This window comes from Myotis daubentonii, chromosome 15, assembly GCF_963259705.1.
Source record: "Myotis daubentonii chromosome 15, mMyoDau2.1, whole genome shotgun sequence".
NCBI classification, from domain to species: Eukaryota; Metazoa; Chordata; class Mammalia; order Chiroptera; family Vespertilionidae; genus Myotis; species Myotis daubentonii.
In genome coordinates, this window is record NC_081854.1 from 42,022,599 (window position 1) to 42,044,324 (window position 21,726).

General features: G+C 41.3%; 1 protein-coding gene across 1 annotated transcript in view; it reads right to left on the reverse strand.

The window, feature by feature from the left end:
• HYDIN (HYDIN axonemal central pair apparatus protein) overlaps positions 1 to 21,726 on the reverse strand; it is a 341,424-nt gene that overhangs the window by 184,670 nt on the left and 135,028 nt on the right. Inside the window, 4 exon segments of the mRNA XM_059665442.1 lie at positions 1,869 to 1,969; positions 4,444 to 4,673; positions 11,491 to 11,558; positions 17,471 to 17,694. Coding sequence (XP_059521425.1) covers positions 1,869 to 1,969; positions 4,444 to 4,673; positions 11,491 to 11,558; positions 17,471 to 17,694 — 623 coding nt within the window.

The window sequence follows — 21,726 nt, forward strand, 5'->3', positions numbered from 1 at the left end:
TGGTGTGCGGGAGGGGGCACGGCACGCCATCACTGCTGGCTCTCGGGGAAAATCACTTGAGAGAGCGAGTTCGAAAAGCAATTCTCTGTTGACAGCGTTTGAGCAGTTTCTACAGATTACAGAGAAGTACTGTAATGACAGGAAAGAGAGTCCTGTTGACCCCAGCGCTTGAGATTTCACATGGGATGAGTGTTCGTTTTTAGCTAAAATGGAAGTTGTCAGCTGGCCCAATGACTTTCAAAAGCGAATCCTTTACTACCTGAAATGCTGTGGCTGAGAGGGTTCATAGTTAGTATTTGACGTGGGTCACAGAGTATACATGATAGAAACTCATAGCCTCCTAGGACCTTTTTTAAAAAAAATTTTTTTATTGCTTTCAGAGAGGAAGGGAGAGGGGGAGAGAGAGAGGAGCATCAGTGATGAGGGAGGATCATTGATCGGCTGCCTCTTATATGCCTCCCACTGGGGATTGAGCCCGCAACCTGGGCATGTGCCCTGACAGGAATTAAAGCACAACCTCATGGTTTATAGCTCCACACTTAGCCACTGCCACATCGGCCTTCTTTTAAAAAAAAAATCGGATTTCCTATTGGTAGCTGTAGGGAAAAGAGGCTGGAGAGTATCAGAATAAACCCACATAGAAAAATGCAAGACTAGACAAAAAGCCCAACTTAGGTATAGACAGGACCAGATGAAAGACTCTGCATGTTTTTTAAACAAAGAAATTACTTAGGTGTTTGGAAGGAATACTGAGTAAATAGATTAGGACAAGACCTTGACCTTCGAGTTCTTTTAGGGCTGCTCTTGGACTTTGTCCAAGCTCAAGGCACATGCAAAGGTGCCCTTATGATGCCTCCACCAACCACTAGGTCTGCACCTTCTTTAAGGTGCATTTTCTTAAGATTCATGACAGACCTAAATTCTAGGAATTTTTTTTGCCAGAAATTTTCTCTATTTCCTTTAGATGGCATTTTCATATGTACACTCTAAAGTCCCAGATCTGGACCCCTCGTTTGCTTTGGCAACAGTGTGGTCGATTATTGTATTTAGGGTCACTGTCACCATCAGTAGAAAGACGGTAACTTGGTCAAGGAGACATAGTCAACAAAGCAAGCCAGGATCTTAACCTGACTCCAGACCTCATCGCTGTCTCCATTAAAAAAGAGAGAAACTGCCCAGCTGGTGTGGTTCAGTGGTTGAGTGTTGACCTATGAACCAGGAGGCCATGGTTTGACCCCTCATTAGGGCACATGCCTCGGATGCGGGCTCCATCCCCAGGAGGGGCTGTGCCGCAGGCAGTCAATCAATGATTCTTACCATTGATGTTTCTATCTCTCTCTCCCTCTCTGAAAGCAATAAAAAATATTTTTTTTTTAAATAGAGAAGTTGGTGATGGTTCTGAGGAGTTTATAGTTAGAGAGGGCCTTGTTTGGGCGCCCGCTTGCAGCCCGGAGCAGGACTGCCTTGCTAAATGGATCGTCCACTGCAGAACTGTGGGCACCACTCTTTCTGCTGCAGACCTCAGGGGAACTGTATTTAATGATAAAAATAAAAAACAGCAACTGTTCACATCTGTCTGCTAAAATCCTTTTAGTTATATCCCTGGAAAGTCAGAAAGTCAAAAAGAGAGAGCACCAGTATTCTTCGAACACACACACACACACACACACACATACCCTTCTCTTATTTCCACAGGAGGTGCATTTGCTGTTTGAAAGCTTTGTCATTTGAATGGCATTCAGCCTCCCTCCAGGGAAAGCAGAACAAATAACTGCAGTGTGAGCCATTTGCAGGCCTGCAGCCTTCTGAAGAGGCAGCCCTTCCTGGGGCCCAGGGAGACTGGGGAGAGGGGAGCAGGTGAGTGATACCTCGCTGTAATGAGGAGCTCCAGCACTTCTTCCCCAATGCCCTCCACGTCCACCACCAGGGCCAGCTCGTATTTCTGCACAGTGTTGGAGCATAAGGTCACCTGGAAAGCAAAAGGTGAAAAGCTGCTCTTCTAAAAGCTCAGCTCTCCCCCTGCAGCGGGGAGAGGGGGAGCCCGGGGACAGCCCCACCGAGGAGTGCGGCTTCCGAGTACTTGATGGTGGGATGCGTGGCATTTTACACTTTCCGTTGAGCCAGTTGCATTTCGGGGTCAGGGCATGCTGAGTTTTTTCAAAGGCCAGGCCAGAAGCCCAGTGGCTTTTAGTACAGTAGGTTGGCTCATTTCTGAGGAGGTGGTTATCAAAGAAGCCGTGCACCTACATAAGGGGGGGAAGTGACCATGAAGGATGAGCAACATCAAGCAAACTTCAATTGTTGCAATTTAAGTCGTTTCCCATACCTCTGGGCTGTATTAATTATGGAAATTTAGTGCACCAATAAAACACTCCCGCTAAATTTCTCTTAGAGCAAAATACGTGACATAACCATGTCAGTAGCAGGAAATGGCATGGAAAATCAGCTAGTTTTGTGTTATGTGTGTGGTGTTTTTTCTTTTTAACGAAATCTTGTTCCCTGCCCCCATATTCATTATTAAAGCAGAAAATAGAGGTGCCAACGAAAGGCCTGCCTAAGGAGAATATCTGGCCAGTATGTTTCACCCCGTGTTTTATTTACTGTTGTGCAACATTACATTTAGGCTTTTGAAGCCTTGTTATGATTTTAATTGCTTTACAATGATTTGTACTGGAAGGGATGCGTGTAAGTCTAGAAAACAGCTTCTGGCACAGGTTAAGGCTTTTCTAGCTATACATTATGTATCAGGTACTAATTAAAATTTTTTTTAGTTGGCAGAGGGAATTACTGGATGCAAAGTTGAGTCCACAGAGACGTGGTTGGAGTACAGATCATGAGGGAAAATTGAAGCTTAGAGAAAGCTTTTCCAAATAGAAAGGAAAAATAAAGTGAAGATGGGGTCATTGATTTGGAAAGAAGACGTGTCCGATTTGGAGAGAGGCAGCTGCCCCTGTGTGCAGAGATTCCTGGAGTGATCTGCTCTTGTTTATGTCTCTGAGCTGTGGTTAGGAGGCAGAAAAACATGTGGTTCTGGCAGAAGGCTGCTAGATAGACCTACGTCTTCTCAAATCTTCCTATATTATGTGAGAGAGGCAAAAAAAAAAAAAAAAAAAAAGGGAAGGTAGCTAACAGGTAGGCTGAGCATTAAGAAATAAAAAATTTAAATAAATTCATTGCAACAGCACTTCTCTCTGGGAAATTCACAGTTAGCAACTATGATTTGTGAATAGTTGTGTCCTCCCCAAATTCCTATGTTGAAATCCTAGCCCCTAATGTGATAGTATTAGGAGGTGGGGCCATTGGGAGGTGATTAAGTCATGAGGGTGGGATCTTCATGAACAGGATTAGTGCCCTTATAAAAGAGGGCCAACAGAACTCCCTAGCCCTTCCACCATGTGAGGATGGAAGAAGTCAGCAGCCTGCAAGCTGGAAGAATGCCTTCACCAGAACCCAAGTATGCTGACTCCTGATTTCAACATCCTGCCTCCAGACCTATGAGAAATAAATCTGTTGTTTATAAGCAACCCGGTCTCTGGTATTTTATAAGAGCAGCCCAAATAGACTGCGATAGCAATCCTGAGAGGTTATAACAATATATGAAATCAAACCTCATTGGACCCATGGAGAAGCCCTTGAAAGAACAAAAACAAAAACAAAACAAAAAACAGAAAAGAGTTAGGATGAGTGGATTCATAATGAGATATTATGAAGCATTTAAAACAATTTGGGGGGGATAAAACCATAGCTGAATTAAATATTCACAGTGACTAAAGAGGAAATTATTAACCTTAGCTATAAAGTCTTATCTTTTTTTCTTTTCAGAAAAGATAAAATCATTTCAATTTTGCAGCATTCAATATTGCTAGATCTGACTGTTTGGAAAAGAAAAAGTCAGTGAGAGAAGACAGGAAAAATTTCTCAGTTAGCCATGAATTAATTCTGCTGGCGGCACTGACAGCCACATAATAAGCCCTGTTAGAAACGTGGCATCCACATTCACTATGGAGCCCAGGTTCAGACTAAAAACCTGAATCAATGGGATGTCATCTGTGGCATGAATGTGGACATTTATTGGTATAAACGATTTGAGTCTAAAGGAAAGGAGGTCCTAATGATCACTGAGTCCTTAAACCTTGTTATATCTGTGCTGATGGGTGCGATGTCTGTGGAGAGCAGTGGTTTCACTAGAAATCCCTACAACCCCCTGATCTGGTGGAGGCCACAGGCTGAGGTGGATGGAAATCCACGGAGCGGTGGCAGTTCTTTTGCCCAATGTATTTGCGTCCGGTTTCTTTCACCACTGTGGTTTGTTTCCTGATAGGCCCACGTTTCCATGTGAACTGAGGTGCTCCTTCCCATGGGCTCTGGGCATGCAGAGCAAACCCTGGGTGTGGTCCCCGTGGCCATCTGAGAGCTCAGCTGCCTGGGGTGTGTGCACCTTACCCTGATAGCAGCGAATCCTTGGGAGCGAATGGTGCCACAGTTGGGGGTGATGGTAAACTCTTTTGGTCTCGTTATGGGTATTTCCTCCTTGTTCCAAGAAGGTCCTTTGGTGTCTGTATATTGCTCACAGCTTGAAATGCTTTCATGGCCATCGCCAGGGATGCGCAGTTTGAAGGTCATGGGGACCAAGGAGGTGTTATTGAGGGAACATATCAAGGTGTGAGGAAACCCTGGAAAACAAAATATGGGGTGAGAAAAGCCCCACAATAGCCTTCCTTTAACTTCAACCCCCTCAGCTGCCAGACCTCTCAAATAGTCTACACAATTCAGCACTACTTGCTTAATTCTAACTCTCCCCCATACTGTTTTCAATTGTAAATCAATAAATACATTTCATTCATTCACTCATTCAATGAATACTTATTCATTTACTATGCAGCGACAATCGACATAAAATCACCATCCTCCCAAGAGCTGGCCTCTGTTATCAGTCTGCTGAGCAGTCTTCTAGAAAGATATTTTGCATTTAACTTTTGCATAGAAATAGAGATTCCTCCCCAAATAGGATAATGTTTGCTCTTTTTATCTGCCTGTGTGTGAAAGGAGAAGCCTGTGCGTTTTGCCCGCTGTGTGATCCCGAGCCTGCCAAGCCGTTAGGTAACGTACCCTGGACCGTCTGAGGCTCATGCCCTCAGGGTCGATGACACAGAGCTGGATCACAGCCTCTGCCAAGAGGGGCTTTGTGATCTGCTTCTGAGCCAGACAGAGACCAACACGTTGGCTTTTACCTCCCTGCTTTTTCATGACAACGCTGCTTTTTCATGCTATCGCCAGCCTCCTACATCCGGCTCAGTGAGATCCACGTTCCTTTCCAAAGAGATGGGGTCCTCCTTGCCGGGTAAGCAACAAACTGAGCTCTGATTTTGGAACCCCTAGGTGCCCACTGTATCTGCTACCACTTTCAGAACAAGAATTATCTGTGACCACGGGAGAACAAATAGGCATGCAAGCACTACTCTTTCTGCTTTGAACCCTGCGGCAATATTCTACAACTGGCCTGGGAGTCATCGCTGTAGTATTGCAGAGGACATTTTGAACTGATCTACTTCTCTCCCCGTGTCTGAGCCCTGTCTACGCAATAGGGCTGTAGAGGAACCACGTTCATGTCTCCTTTGTGATACCACCCCTGCCAATCAACTTGGAAGAAATCTTGAACGAAAAAAAGAATTGTCTGATTGAGTGCATCTGAAGGATTATTCTTGAAAATTCCAGAGGAACTGCTGGAAAGTCCGTTTCACAATCATGTAATTGCTACATTTGACTTACACTCTGATTTTACCCAACCATTTATGGGATACACACTCGTCTAATGCAGGGTGTTCATATTATGGAAGTGGATCCTATAAAGACTCAGATGGGTCCTTCTAAACCATTGCTCAGACTACTTCCTGAAGCTATTAGTTTTTCTCAGAATACAGGCAATTATAACCTCCTACCTAGAGCAATTCCTTGTACCATTACCTGTAATATTGCTTGTCAAGAAGCCTAAAGGAAAGAGATATTGTTGAAGACTAGGATTCTGGTAGCGCCAAATCCTAACACTGTCCTATCTAAAGTCTCATCAGAATGCCAGTACTGTACAGTGCAGACCTCTATTCTCCCTTCTTTGGCATCTATGAGGTGAGATATCAAAGTATATAGAAACTCAACATTTCTTGGAATAATTAACAACATGCTTGGTCAGAACGCCTTAAAGATTCACAGCAGCACCTTCATTCCTCTCCTAGTACTTAAATTTGATTTAAAAGACAATATTCTCAGGAGATTTGATTTTCATTTAATATGCATATTGTCACCTGACCTAGGAAGCCTCTAAGAAGACTTAAAGAAACTAAGAGCGAAAGATTATAAGGCAGCAAAGGAAAAGTTTGAATTCTGACAAAAGATGCTACACTACTTAGAACATAAGTGTTCTACTAAAGAATGGACCTAAGCTTAGGAGAGTGTAAAATTGTTCAGCAATACCCAAGACCAAAAATTCAATTACAATTCATGGACTTTGGGGGACACATGGGATCTTTTAGACAAGAGATTCCTAATTTTTCTAGTAAAATAAAAATCCCCACCAAGTGAAGGGAAATGGGTTGGCAGATCATTCTGGAAAACAATTGTAGTTGTCTGTAGAAATAAAGCAGTAAACGGGAGATCAATAAACATCTGCACAACCCATTTTGGACATAAAAAAGGAGCCTCAGACTTAGAAACACCAACATTTCCTAAAGGCAGGATCCTCTGTCCACTTCAATGGTCTTCTGCACACCAACTGTGATGTGCCCCAAAGCCCGAGCTGGTCTTTGACAAACATCATAGATCTCATCATAGAAGAGATAAGGTCGCCTCTGAACAAGAGCTGATGGGAAAAAATTTCCTCGGTAGCTGGATATCACATTCCAGAAAAATTGTGCAGTGAATCATGGGTTTAAATCACACTCCAGTAAACCTTTCAAATAAAAGATGATGTATTTAAGAATATGTTCCTGTAATTGTCTGCAAATTCTTTAGATGGATTTGAGCCTCCCTATATAGAAAGGCTGCTGCCATAAATGTGACTAAGAAATTATACACTATAACTTTCCTCTCTGGGGAACAGCAGCCTCACACAGAAGAGTTATAAAGAATCTTACAGTGCACTAACCATTTGATCTAAAATGTCATGATCCACAATTCTTGGGAGATGTACAGCATAAACATAGTATTACCTCTCTCGAATTGGCCAAGCTCTCGGAGGCTCTTGGAATTCTTTGGGGAAGAGTTTTACTTTTAGTTCTAATGTCCATCAGATCAGGTTAATTTCCTCTGGAACTCATCAACTATTAAACTAGAAAATCCAGGAAATTACAAGTCTTTTATCAGTCTGCATCAAGCCTGCTTCATGCAGACATAACTAAATATTGTCAAGAACCAACTCATCTATAAGGTCTAGAAGCCGTCCCTAAAAATTCACCCTCAGGACTTCTCTCTTCTTTCAATGAGGATCTGAAAAAATATACCAACAGTCTTCTTTTGGGGGCTTCACTGACCCTGGGGTTACCTATAAGGCAGACCTTTGGGTGAAAAGATGCCCAAAGAAACTGAATTATTGGCTGAAGCCATGCAGAAAACACTTTTACTAGAGATCTCAAATGGTAGTTTGCTAATAAAACTTCTAGAAATGGTTGACCTACAGAAATAGATTGCCATTCCAAGCTCCTCAAAACAAGCAGTGTTTACATGAAGTAGAAAGATTCTGCCCAAACCTAGTGGAACAAGATTTTGCTAGGTGCCTGACACTTTCCTTTGCCTACTTTGTTCTTTATCATCTGGCCATATTATTCTCTATTTACTATCTTCAAGTTATGTAATTCTGATATTGCTTGTCATATCTCTCTTACTGTTACTGATAACTTGCTTGGGTGCGGGCTTTGCTTGTGTTTATTATGACCTCTTCTGCCAACCTTTCTAAGATCATTACAAGGAAGCGTTGCCCTTGACTCCCTACTCTACACCCTCAGAAAGTCAATTTAAATAATTGAGTAAAATACTGACAGTTCCTACCTGGGTCATGGAAGAGACAACTATCATGCATTTTTTTTTAAAAAATGCTTATATTTATTCCAAAAACTCTGCCCTCAAACCCTAACTTCTCTGTCCAAATTGTCCAATTGTCAAGTATACTGAGTGCCTGGAGCCTTCCACACTCCTTATTCTCAATCCAACACATTCTTGTGCCTCCTGAAAAATAGTGGCTTTACAGATACCCCCTCCTTCCCCTTTTGGCTGATCACCTGGCACATCAGTGGTTACTTGGTCCACTTTATTCTCTGACTATTCTGAGGATTTATTGAAGCCTCAATGTTCCTTCAGGGACAATTGCCGCCCAATTCTATCATCTGACCCTCTCATGCTATTGTAGCTTCAGCCAGCCTAATTAATTATTAGATATGTCATCTGACATATAATCCTATCATCAAAATATTTATTGCTATCTTCAAACATGTTAGATACTAACCTACTTTAGAGTATCTAAACCAGGGGTGGGCAAACTTTTTGACTCGAGGGCCACAATGGGTTCTTAAACTGGACCGGAGGGCCGGAACAAAAGCATGGATGGAGTGTTTGTGTGAACTAATATAAATTCAAAGTAAACATCATTACATAAAAGGATATGGTCTTCTTTTTTTAGTTTTATTCATTTCAAACGGGCCGGATCCGGCCTGCGGGCCGTAGTTTGCCCACGGCTGATCTAAACCATAACATATGGTATTTCCTAACATCATTAACCCAGTAGATCCTGATGTCAGTCAAATCTACATCTTCATCTCTCACAATAACCTATACCAGACACCTTTTCAGGAATGGAATGGGCCTTAGTGCCAATATGGGGACCATATTACCAACTTTCATTAGCTTCATGCACTCCCAAGCCCTACAACAGTCCCTGCAAACCTTGCTTAACGCCACACGATAAGTCTGCCATCCTGAAATAACTAAAAAAATTCCTCCAATTCCTGGAACAGTTAATTTTTGCTCCTGTAGCAGTTAATTTATCTTTTGCATCTGGAACTATATGTATCCTTGTTGGTCTTTTATTCTCGTGTCAATGACATGCTCAGTTTTATCTGCCTCATCAAAGCCCTACTTGCACATGCAGGATAATAATGAAAAGCTTCCAGTAAATAACTGCCCAATGGACCGTGTTTCTTTGTGACGGGCGGTCCAACTACCTGGAAAAAATAATAAGACTTTGTGTTGAAGTCATGAGGACTCTAGTTCCAACTTTGGGATTTGAAAATACCATAAAATAATTTTGAAAGGGTATCATAAAATTGTCTCTAATTTTGGCTGTTACAGTGCAAAATCTAGAAGCACAGAAACGTAGCTTGAATTAACTGACCCAAGTGGTTTGGAAAACCAAGTAGCCCTAGATCTCCTGTTGGCAAGCAAAAATGATTATGTTTTTGTTAACATTCCCTGCCACACTAGAGAAGACTAAGGAGCCCATATCCAAACTAAAAGAAAAGGCAACTTGGATTTTGAAAGGAGACTCAGGAGTGATAAGTTTTCAAATCTCAGACTCTGGAACCTTGGGTCATGGCTCTGTAGAGTGTTCCAGCCTCTTATCCAGCGGCTGTCTCATCAACTGGTTCAATAAGATATTACACAAGGAAAGAAAAATACGCTGCTTCTAATCTTCACCTAAGCTCATTATCAAAACTTGTAGCTAGACCAAGTCTGAGAAACAGCTGTAGGCCTATCATTAGGACAGCATTTACATCAACACCGCAGAGGTGAGCGACAGAGCAGCCTGGACCATGAATCGGTGGGAAGTTTCCTGAACTAACTGATTTGAGGCGCTTGTTTGTACTCTGTGTTCTCCCTCCTTGAGGGCGATCTGATGTCGGGCACATCTCCCAAATGCCCTTGGGCTGGACTCCGTCTTGAAATGCCTGTGGAAGGATAGGCTGCCGTCATGCATCAGTTGCCCAGACCTCCCTGTGGACGCCATCTGAGCTGTTTGAAGGATGACTGCGTAGGTCTTGGGACACTAATTCACTTCTTATTGTGCAGCTGTCACAGGCACCCTTGAGAGAGGATGCCTTTCTTACTTGGCCACCAGATGATTTTCAAGTTGTAGGTCATTTTTATTTCCTTCAAAATAGTCTATCACTCAAACATGCCCTACAATTTTGTAAGAATCTCTCCAGCCATTTTCATATTCTATAGTAACAAACAGATAGTCAACTTCATGTATATAGATTTTCCTATGGTATGTATCTTACCCAATATAATGCATATGGGGGGCACTGTATAAATAAATACATTCTGTATAAATAAAACTGTCAGACCCCCAAATATTAAAGCAATTGATAAAGGCATCTAGTCAGCCTTTTCTAAAGAACTGTTTCTCCCAAGTAGACACAAAAGAACTGAAAGTCAAAGTTGGAGATGATAGAACAAAATGGAAAGGTTTGTGGAGCATGGCTTTAGACCAGGGGTTTTCAACCTTGTTAAAAATTAGCATCTCCTAAAAAGAACCAATGTGATAAATTAATTTTAAATCAAATAAATTATATTTAATTAATATGATTTAAATCCTATTTAATTTCTCCCTAATGAAGAAATTAAATAGAATTTAAATCATATTAAATTCTCCCCAATGAATTAAATACCAAGGGACAAGATTCTGTTGGGGAGGGTTGAACTCTGGAAGACCACAAACCATTGTTATATTTAAGTTTTGTTTCAACCTCCAAGAACCCATTTCTGCCTCTTTGGGTGCAATATCACTTGTGTGACAGTACATGATTTAAGCGCACCTCAACTGAAATGCTAATTTCTGCTGTGTGACTTTAGGAAGTTATTTAATCATTCAATGCTCAGTTCTTCCATCTCTAAAATGGGGATCTTAAGTAGTACCTCCCCATTGGGTTGCTAAAAGGTTTAAACCTAGTACTGCATGTAATGCACTTAGCAGTGATTGGAATATATAGAAAGAACCAATAAATAGGAATTTTTGCTGTTATCATTTTTATTATTGGGGAAGCTTAGGTGGGAGGAAAAGACTTAGAGAAGCAACTGGGTGAGAAGACAACACAGAAATCCAGAAGAGTCTTCAATTTGGAATCGACCCACCACTGAGTTCACTTTGAACTTGAGAGCATCTCTGGGAGAAGGTAGCTGTGTGGCAGACTGGCAGATCAGAATCTGCACATAAACAGAATGTCCCTAAAGTTCAGATGGTGGAGAGAAGCAGAAGGCCTTCCACTGTTCCCTGCTGGAAGAGGGGGGTGGCCGTGGCCTGACAACTGTTAGTGCCCGGGACGCAGTTCCAACTTTCACATGGAAACGGGGAAATGGCACTGAAATGCCACTTCTGCAGAAGAACAATTCTAGATCCTCGCAGTTTCTACCCATAAAAAAAATGGTAAGAAAGACTCTTTGCAAACCTTTATCCTCCCCCGTAGAGAAAAGTAATTCTGTTTCTAAATTAAAACGAAAAATACTCACCAAAGGAAACATCCCCAAAGTGCAGAGCAGGGACATTAAAGTGGAAGGTGGGTCCAATGACACAGCCTCTGGAGCAGGAACACAAGGAGGGGAGGGGGAGAGAACCCAGTGAGCGCAGGGTTCAACCAGCAACCTCGAGAGGGTCAACTGAAACCCCCACGTGGCATTAAATCAATGGTCGAATCTAGGGTTTAAGAAAACTAAGAGCTGCTGGTCTGACACAGTGGCTAACTCAGGCAGGAAAGGAAAAGCATAGTTTAATCATATGAGGAACATCAAAGACTATCAATACCACCAGGATTCCTTGTCCCACACTTTTATAAAACTGTCTGAGGCCAGTTCCTCCCATTCACTGGCTGTGAGCTTGGTTAGTCACTACCTCTACAGGCTTTCGTTTCGTTTCCTCAGGCATAAAGGGGAGGACTGGATTGGTGACTTTGAAAGGACTCTTTACCCTAAATGTTGGTCTATTTCTCTCTCAGTGCAAGGCCTCATGACCAGCATTGCTCGGTGGTTGAGCATCGACCTATGAACCGGGAGGTCACGGTTCAATCCCGGTCAGGTTATATGTCTGGGTTGTGGGTTCAATCGGCTTGCAGGAGGCAGCCGATCCATGATTCTCTCTCATTGATGTTTCTATCTCTATCTTCCTCTCCCTTTCTCTCTGGAATCAATAAAAAATATTTTAAAAATAAAATGAAATAAACACAGGCATACCTCAGAGATACTGCGGGTTTGGTTCCAGACCACCATAATAAAGCAAGTATCACAATAAAGTGAGTTGTAATCTTTTTGCTGGTTGGGGGGTGGGGGGAGGGAGTGTCATGCTTTTTATTTGTAAAAAAACAAACCAACAACCTGCAACATCTGTGAAGCGCAATTAAGCAAAGTGCAATACAATGAGATATGTCTGTAATAGATTCTACAGCTTCTAGTGTGCCAGGCGTTTAATGTTAGACACACAGATACCAGCCAACGCCTAAGCATAAATCTCCTTATCCACCCAGCTCCAGACACTGGTGATGCAGGTGTGGCTCACCATGCTGAGTGCATTGGTGCCCTGGCAATACTGGCTGCTACAGAGCTGACCATAACGTGGTGAGAGGCTATAGTGTGGGAGGAGCCATGACAGCAAAGACTCAATGCAGCAAGTATCCATTCAAAAAGCCTTTCTCAGGACCATGATAATGACATGTGGTTTCAAAAGAAATGGCTGGTACTCAGCAAGGAATTAGGATCTAGCTGAGAAGGAAGTCAAACCAGCCTATGGATTAAATTCTTGACTTGTAAAAGAATTTTTTTCAGGGGGGCGGAGGGGGGCAAAATAACAGATCAAAAGGGTCTGAAAGGCACAAAGGGCTAAAGAAAGTAAGAAAGAAGCTTACAAATTTGCACAGAGCAGTCATATAATCAGTGAAGTAGAGAGAACCAGAGTTAAATCACATTTGTTCAAAAGCACACACAACTAGGGAATTGTGGCTGAGTACCATCTGGACTTAGATATGGTCACATTCATTCTAACAGGGATTCTGAATATGAGGACAGTCTCTGCCAACATTGTGCCCTCCATCACTGCAGTGGTCTGGTAAAATTATAAAAACTAAGAGTTAGAATGACTGAATTACTATGACATGTTAAGTTAAATATTTTGAAGACAAAATATATCTGTGGTATGGTTAAAACTTTATAAAATTACATATATAAATATTTGAAGGAAGAATACTGTGCATGAGTAATTTTTTAAAATCACATTAATTTTGCAGTGTTGTTAATCCAGCTACTTAAAAAACTGTATCATGTAGTTGAAGAATCAATAGAACAGCAAAAGCCCTTCAACTTTGTTCTTATTTTTTCAAAATTGTTTTTAGCTATTCTGGGTCTCTTGTATTTCTATATGATTTTAAGGATCAGCTTGCCAATTAATGCAAAAAAGGCAGCTGGGATATTTGATAGGGATCATCTTGAATCTACATATCATTTGGGGAGGTATTGCCATATGAAGTCTCCCAACCCATGAACATAGATGTCTTTTCATTTATTTAGGTCTTGTTTTGTAGTTTTCAATGTACAAATCTTGCACTTTTTTGGTTAAATGTATTTCCAACTATATTATTGTTTTTGAACCTATTGTAAATGGAATTTTCATAACTTAATTTCTGAATTTTCATTATTAATGCCTAAAAATACAATTGATTTTTTTAAAAATATGTTTTTATTTATTTCAGAGAGGAAGGGAGAGGGAGAGAGAGAGATAGAAACATCAATGAAGAGAGAGAATCACTGATAGGCTACCTCCTGCATCCCCCACCTAGGGGATTGAGCCCACAACCCAGGCACGTGCCCCTGACTGGAATCGAACCTGGGACCCTTCAGTCTGCAGGCCAATGCTCTATACACTGAGCCAAACTAGGCCAGGCACAATTGATTTTTGTATGTTGATCCTATACCTTGCAGTTTTTCTGAACTCATTTATTAGTTCTATATGAGTGTGTGTATTTCTTAAGATTCTTTACATACAACATCACATCATCTGCAAACAGAGACAGTTTTACTTTTCCTTTCTAATCTGAATGCTTTTTATTTCTTTTCCTCAACTACTTGCCTGGGACAGAAACTCTAGTACAATGTCGAATAGAAGTGGCAATGCAGACCTCCTTGTTGACCTCTCACTGACCTTAGTGAGAAAGCAGTCTGTCTCTCACCATTAAGCATAAAGTTAAATGTGAGTCTTTCATAGGTATTCTTTATTATGTTGAGGGAGTTCCTTGCTATCCCTGGTTTGTTGAGGTTCGTTGTTTTTGTTTATCTTTTTAAATCATGAAGTGTGCTTAGTTTCGGTGAGTGCTTTTTCTATGTTTATTGGGATGATCATATGGTTTAGGGCCTTTATTCTACTAATATGTTGTATAACAATAATTTCCCTATGTTGAGCCAAATTTGCATTCCTGGGATTGATTCTACTTGGTCATTGTGTATAATCCTTTCTATAAGTTGCTGCTTTGATTTGGTTTGTTAGTGTTTTGTTAATTTTTGTGTCTGTAAAAGTCTTCAGTTTTTTTCTTGTGATACTTTTCTCTGATTTGGGTATAGGGTAATACTGGCCTCAGAAAATGAGTTGGAAAGTGTTCACACCTCTTCTATTTTGGGGGGAAGCAATAATTTGTGGAGAATTGATGTTAATTCTTCGTTAAACACTCAGTAGAATTCTCCTGTAAAGCCATCTGTTCCTGGGTTGTGTGTGTGTGTGTGTGTGTGTGTGTGTGTGTGTGTGTGTCAGGGTGCAGTGGGGGTGTAAGTGGTTCTATTTCAATATCTCTAAACTCTTATAGGTTTATTCATATTTTCTATTTATTTTGAATTAGTTTTGATACTTTGTGTCCTTCTAGGAACATGCCAATTTCATCCAGATTCTTTAATTTGTTGGCATTCAACTGTTCGTAAAATTCCCTAATAATTCTTTTCATTTCTGTAAGGTTGGTAATAATGCCCCTTCTTTAATTTCTGATTTTAGTACTTTGAGGCTTTTCTTCATTTTTTTCTTAGTCAGTTTCATTAAAGTTTGTCAATTTGTTGATCTTTTCAAAGAACCAACTTTCACTTTCATTAATTTTCTCTATTGTTTTGCTCATTAATTTTCATTCTAATCTTTATTATTTCCTTCCTTGTACTTGTTTTGAATTTATTTGCCTCTTCTTTTTCAAGTTTTTAAGGCAGATATTTATATTATTGATTTAAAATATTTCTTCTTTTTAAATATAAGCATTTAACAGCTATCAATTTCTTATAAACACTACTTTCACTACATCTCAAAAGTTTTAACATCTTCTGTTTTGTTTTCATTTATCTCAAAATATTTTAAAATTTCTGTTGTGATTTCTTCTTTGACCCATTGGTGATGTTTCATTTTCACATATTTGTGAATTCTCTAAATTTCCTTCTATTTTAAATTTTTAACTTCATTTCTTTTTGGTTGAAAACACATTTGTATGACTTAAATCACTTAAAATGTATCGAGACTTGTTTGATGGCTTAACATATTGTCTATCCTGGAAAATGTTCCAAGTGCACTTGCTGGGTGGAGTGTTCTGTACGTGTCTGTTAGCTCTAGTTGGTTTACTAGGATATACTGTTCAACTCTCAATTCCTTTATGGTCTCCTGCCCAGTTGTTCTATCAATTATTCAAAGTGAGGTACTGACATTTCCAACTATTATTGTTGAATTACCTATTTCTCCCTTTAGTTCTGTCAGCTTATGCTTCATGTACCCTGGGGCTCTGCTGTTAGGTGCACTTACGTTTATAATTGTTATATCTTCTTGATGAATTTACTTTTATTTTTGTAAAATGTCCTATTTTGTCTCAAGTAACAATTTTTGTTTTAAAGACTATTTTTGCCTGCTATTAGTATAGAAATTCCAGGTGTGTTTATTTTTGTCTTGTTTTGTTTGTTACTGTTTGCATGGTCTATCTTTTTCCATCCTTTTAGTTTTAATCTATTCATACTTTCAGCTCTAAAATATGTCTCTTATAGATAGCATACAGTTGGGTCATGTTTTTTTTGTGTGTGTTTTTTAAATCCACCCTGTTAATCTCTACCTTTTAATTGAGGTATTTAATATATTTGCATTTAATGTAATTACTGATAATGATTTGTGTCTTCCATTTTACTATTCATTCTCTATATCAGTGGTTCTCAACCTTGGCTGCACATTAGAATCACCTGGGAATCTTTTTAAAATCCTGATTTCTGGGCCTCATCCTCCGGCAATTCTGTTTCTTTGTTACTAATGTTGTGGCCCCACCCCAAAACAAAGAAACAGAATTTCCGGAGGATGAGGCCCAGAAATCAGGATTTTAAAAAGATTCCCAGATGATTCTAATGTGCAGCCAAGGTTGAGAACCACTGCTCTATATGTTTGAATGTCTTTTTTCGTTCCTCTATTTCTCCATTATTGTCTTCCTTTGTATTAAATGGATATTATCTAGTGCAGTCACATTCTGAGGTACTGGGTGGGAGGACTTCAACATATGAATTTTGGGAGGATGCAATTCACCCAATAACAGGGATACTTAGGTGGAAAAGTGACCTAAGAAGTAATGGTAATGACTTTTGAGCTGATCCTGAGATTCTATATTTCTAGTAGCTATCCTACAATCAATAAGTTCCCCTTATGATCCTTCAGGCCATATGTGTCTGTCTCTTTTCTATGTTATCTTCAGACCCCGAGGGAGACCTCAGCCATAGGTGGAGGGAGGTCCTGCTAGCAGTAACCATAATGAGAGAGACCGCCATGGTAATTAACAACCTATTACACTGGGAATCCAAATGGAATCTGCCATGTGTTCTGAAAATATTATCTTTCTAAGTACCGGGAACCCAAGTTATAGATCTTCCCAATGGGTTGGTCACAGAGAACTTCTTTTTAAAGCCCAAGGACAAACTCTGCTATTAATGACTTTCAATTATCACAAGCAGCTGGAGAAGCCATCAATAGACTTCTGGCACAAAAGCTGCAAATGTCTAGCCTTGACTGACAGACACTGTAAGTAGGCTCTTTTACTACCTGCAGGCATTATAGATGAGAGCATTTAAAGAACGTCCTTAAAACAAAAACAGAAGACGAAGACTTAGCGAAACTGTGGTAATAAAGAGCTGATTTTCCCTAAACAACCTAAAACAGAGAGAGAGTAACAAGAAACTACTTAATAATGGATTCAGTCCTTGTTTTATAAGGTTATAGCGTATGGAAGAAAAAAACTAGCTGGATAACAAAGCAGCATCTGTATCTGTGTTGCAATCCTAAGCTACACATGTTTAGTAGGGAACCATGGGTGGAAATTTAAAATACCCCATTCCGTTGATGTATTCATATCACAAAGACAGTTATTGATGTCCAAGATGATCTAGTTACGAAGTTTAAGAAGGCAGTAGGTAAAAACTTCAGCTGGCTACCACAGTAGTAATTACAGATAGGTCTTACCTAATAGTCAGTTTCACGGGCTCAGGTGACCCATTGACACTGACCAGGAACTTTTCTTCGAAGTGCCCCAGAATGGACGAGCAGAAGGAAATCTGGACCGCCTGGACCCCGCTTGGCTTGATGATGCCTTCCTTGGGGCTGAAAACAAAGCAGGCCCCCAAAGCTGAAGTCGGGGAGGTCACGTTGAAGAGAGCGTCGATGCTGCCTTTGTTGGAGAGCACTGCCTACACCGACAAAAAAGCAAGAACGAAAAGGCAGACAGCGGGCCTGGGATTCACTTTCACGTAAGCATGCGGCTGTATTACTTAATACCAACACAGAGACAGACAGTGGCGGGAATCAGAACCACGGGGAAACTCCCGGGGAGAAATGAACAGTCTTCTCTCTGGAATGTTTGAAAATAAGAGTCCCAAACCCGGAAGTAATTTTGTGTTTTCGTCTCATCTTTAAAATAGAGTTGGTCATATGTCTAATACTCATGCTAGGAAGACTGATCACAATCGCATCTACTCAAGAGCCTTAAAATACTATTTTTGGGTACTCTCTATAAAGTAACCAAGGGAAGACAGGTTTTTCTTTCATACGCACGAGGAGGCTGAGAGGAAGTGGCATACAGGAAAATAAGAAGCAAGTCAGAATAGGGGCGCAAGAACTACCTAAGCCTATGTTTATAATGTAGCTCGATAAATATAAATATGACCTCATTGTGGATTCCAGATTGCAAGGATCCTCTTCCTTGGGGTATTAGATTTCACCCTATTGGGATATTTTCATCTCAAACTCCACTGGGTATACCTATGCAAGCCATCGTTTTACTACAGGAACGTTTTCTATAGACGAGTGTTCTGGAACCAGGTCATTACCCATATTTGAATGCACCCTAGGTATGTATCAAAATCTCTTGCTTGACAATCAGAGTCCTCCTCAGCTGGCTCAGTCTACCACTCCTGCTCCCTCCCACAATTCCTGTCCATGAACCTGTACTGCAGCCACACACTTCTATTCCTGAGCTTCCAAGATACAATCTCTTCCTTGCCAATGCTTACACCTGAACGTGTGAACAACACATTCTCTCAGTGTATGTAGGAGCGGCCCTCAACCTGCACTGAAGCCATTGGAGGGAAAAGAGCACAGAGCATCCTGAAGACCATTCAGAAAGGTATGTGGAACCTACATTCCATGCCAGAAAGCTAGAAGCCAAGGGAGGAGAATTTCCAGAAAGGGTTGATGGACGTTCAGGAGAATAAGCTCTGAGGAAATGTTACAGATTTTGTATTTTTACTTAGAGGTCATCACTGTCCTCAACAAAGAGAGGATGCCAGTGGAATATGATTGCAGAATCCAGAGTCCAAATGTTTGAGGGGGGTGAGTGGGTGCAGATGAAATAGTGGTTGACTATTCTGGATTCTGTTTGGAGAAGATTAGTGGTGAAAAGTGAGAATGGAGGTGGCAAAGCTGTGAGAAGGTATGGCAGAGAAGACCTAGTATCTATAATAATAAAAGCTTAATATGCTAACTAGACCAGACAGCCGAACGACCTTCCAGAGGACCTTACAGACAAAGCCGCGGCTGTGAGGGCCAAGCCCCTTGCATAAATTTTGTGCATCGGGCCTCTAGTATTTATAATAAATGCGATATACATACTCGGTGCCTGGCCTCCGTGTTTGTTGTTGTAATAGAGGAAGAGGGCTAGCTAACCAAGAGAACGGGGTCTGGTGGATTTGGGGCCCATCAGCTCAGTTTGCTTCAGGAGAAGCAGAGAAGAAGGAACCAAGAGCTAGGACAGAGTAAGGGGCTCTTGCAGAGGAAGACAGCCACTCTGCCAAGAGCAGACAGACAGTGTAACACAACAGACATGCAACTAATTGCTACTTGATATGTTATTCATCTTTCTACATTTATGTTTTATCTCCCTCTCTCTGTTTCAAGTTCCCTGGTCATAGAAATCATGCTTCACCCTTCATTCCTTTGAAAGAGACCATGTAGAAAAGTGATTGTGACCAGGGACTCAGAAGCCAAATCCCTGGGTTCAAATCTCAGCTCTGCCACTGACTGACTAGCTGTGTGGCCCTGGGTAGCACGCTCTGCTTCTCCGAGTCCCAGCTTCCCCATCCGTAAAGTGTAAACACTGCTAACTTCTCAGATTGCTGCGAAGATGAAGTTTGTTAACTTATGTGACCTTTAGAATAGTGCCTGGCAAGGAATGCTTCAATGACAGTGACTCCTATCCATTGCCCTGTGCTAACCAGAATGGGTTTGAAGCGTACCTGTGCTGAAGGAGATACTGACATGCCCCAGTGGTAACTCAAAGACAACTCAAAGGGGTTAGTGGTACCTCGAAGGACCCTTGTTCTTCTCTCTGAGAAGAGGCACGGATTGTCTTTTTATTTTTTGGTTAACACCAATGTTTTATCAGGTGCCAGCTCCCCCGTTTTCAAGAATGTGCATGCTATTCTCTCCCCCTGACAAAGCAGCACCTACTTATGTGTACAGAATCCGCTAGGCTGTTTGGGCCAGCAACCTGAGACCTTTTGATTACCGGTGATGCTCTTACCCATGGGGTGCAACTCCTCAGAGCAGAGAAAATGTAAGAGAACTTCCCCTTCCATTTGTTTTCCTTCTAGTTACACCGGGAAGAGTGTGTACTCTTGGGGTTCTGGCTTATTCTTTATGGATCTGCTAAGCTCAGCAATGACTAAGGGCGATAGTTATTCAAATGTGTCTCGGGGAGGTAACGTAATAAATTGAAAGAGAGATGCAACGAGGCATCAGCATTAAATATGCAGAGTGCGCAAAATATTCTCATGAGGAGCACCTTACCATGCCCTTCCCTGCCAGGGCACAGCTCTCAAAACTGCCCAATCGCATGCTGCGCCTCATTTAACACGTATTTACCTGGCTGCGGTATGCATTACTGCTCAAACCTGGGAGGGTGAGAAGTGGTGGCCTACGGTACCTCTGTGTTAAATCTGCAAGAAATTATCATTACCTTCAGGGAAACCCTATGCATTTTGCATCAGCACTAAAGGTCCTTTGCCGATGTGGCATCTGTAAGACACAGGCTATAAGATGTAAGGGAAATTCACGCCGGATAAATTACAAACAGAATATCGATTTAGTAAGAACGATTGCGCCTTTTAATTTTCATCCCTAAGTGACCATTTTTTTTCAAAATGCAGTCCAGGACAATGCAATGTAAGTAGCTGTGCCACTTTTCATTTTATGGCAGTCCTGTGACGGGTTTCTTTATTTAAATTGGGCTCTTATGTGTACTCCATCTCATCATGACATTAACATCTCTGTTTACCTTGCACATCGTCGCATTTAGGCCACAATTACTCTAGTGAATCGTGGGGACGAATGACGCTATAGAAAGCTCTCAACGGCAGCCAGGCATTTCCTTCCCATGCGAGGTTAGGCTGGGCTGAGAGCTAAGCAGGCTCTTGGCTGGATTCGCATCTGGTGAGAGGTGGAGGCAGAAAAGCCAGCAGGCCTTCTCTTCCCACAGGGCATAGGGCCCTAAAACCCACTGATTACGAACACTGACCTTGCCAGTTACTTAACAAATGTGGCAGTCAGGTTTGCTGTTCATGGAACCCATAGCCTCTTCTTCTGGTGTTTACAGCCAAACTACATTTCCCAGCCACCCTTGCAGTTATGGCCAGCTAACTGGACATGAACAAAAGTGATACGTGCCTCCAGTCTCCAGTGCTACCGCTTGTAAAAGCCCCTCATGTGAAACCCTACATGTGCTTTCTCCTGCCAGTGTGATGCCTATGAGACTGCAGAGCCATGAGAGGGAAGGAGGCTGGGCTCCTCATTCTCTGATGGAGGGTAGTCACCTCCTGATTGGCAAACTTGTTTGGGGCTTTATATAAGCAACAACATAGACTCTTATCTATTTTGAGAGAATATCTATTTTTATATTTGCTTGTTATAGTATCTAACATTAATTACCTTAACAAGTAAAACTCTGGGCCTCAGTGTCCTCGGCTATAAAATGGGTATAGTCACAGTAGCTACTCCATGGAGGGTTTGTGAGGACTAAATGAACAAATGATGCAGGTGTGCTCAACACGCATGAAGAGTGGTGTTGTAGATAGAATTCACCACCATCTGCCTATTTCTTCTTTGTAAAATAGGTACAATAAAACCTACCTTTCATGGCTTTGTAAGGATTAGAAATGATACCCTTATATGTTGACATGCACACATAATAACGCATGGAACCTGACACACTAATTAAACCTCAAGCA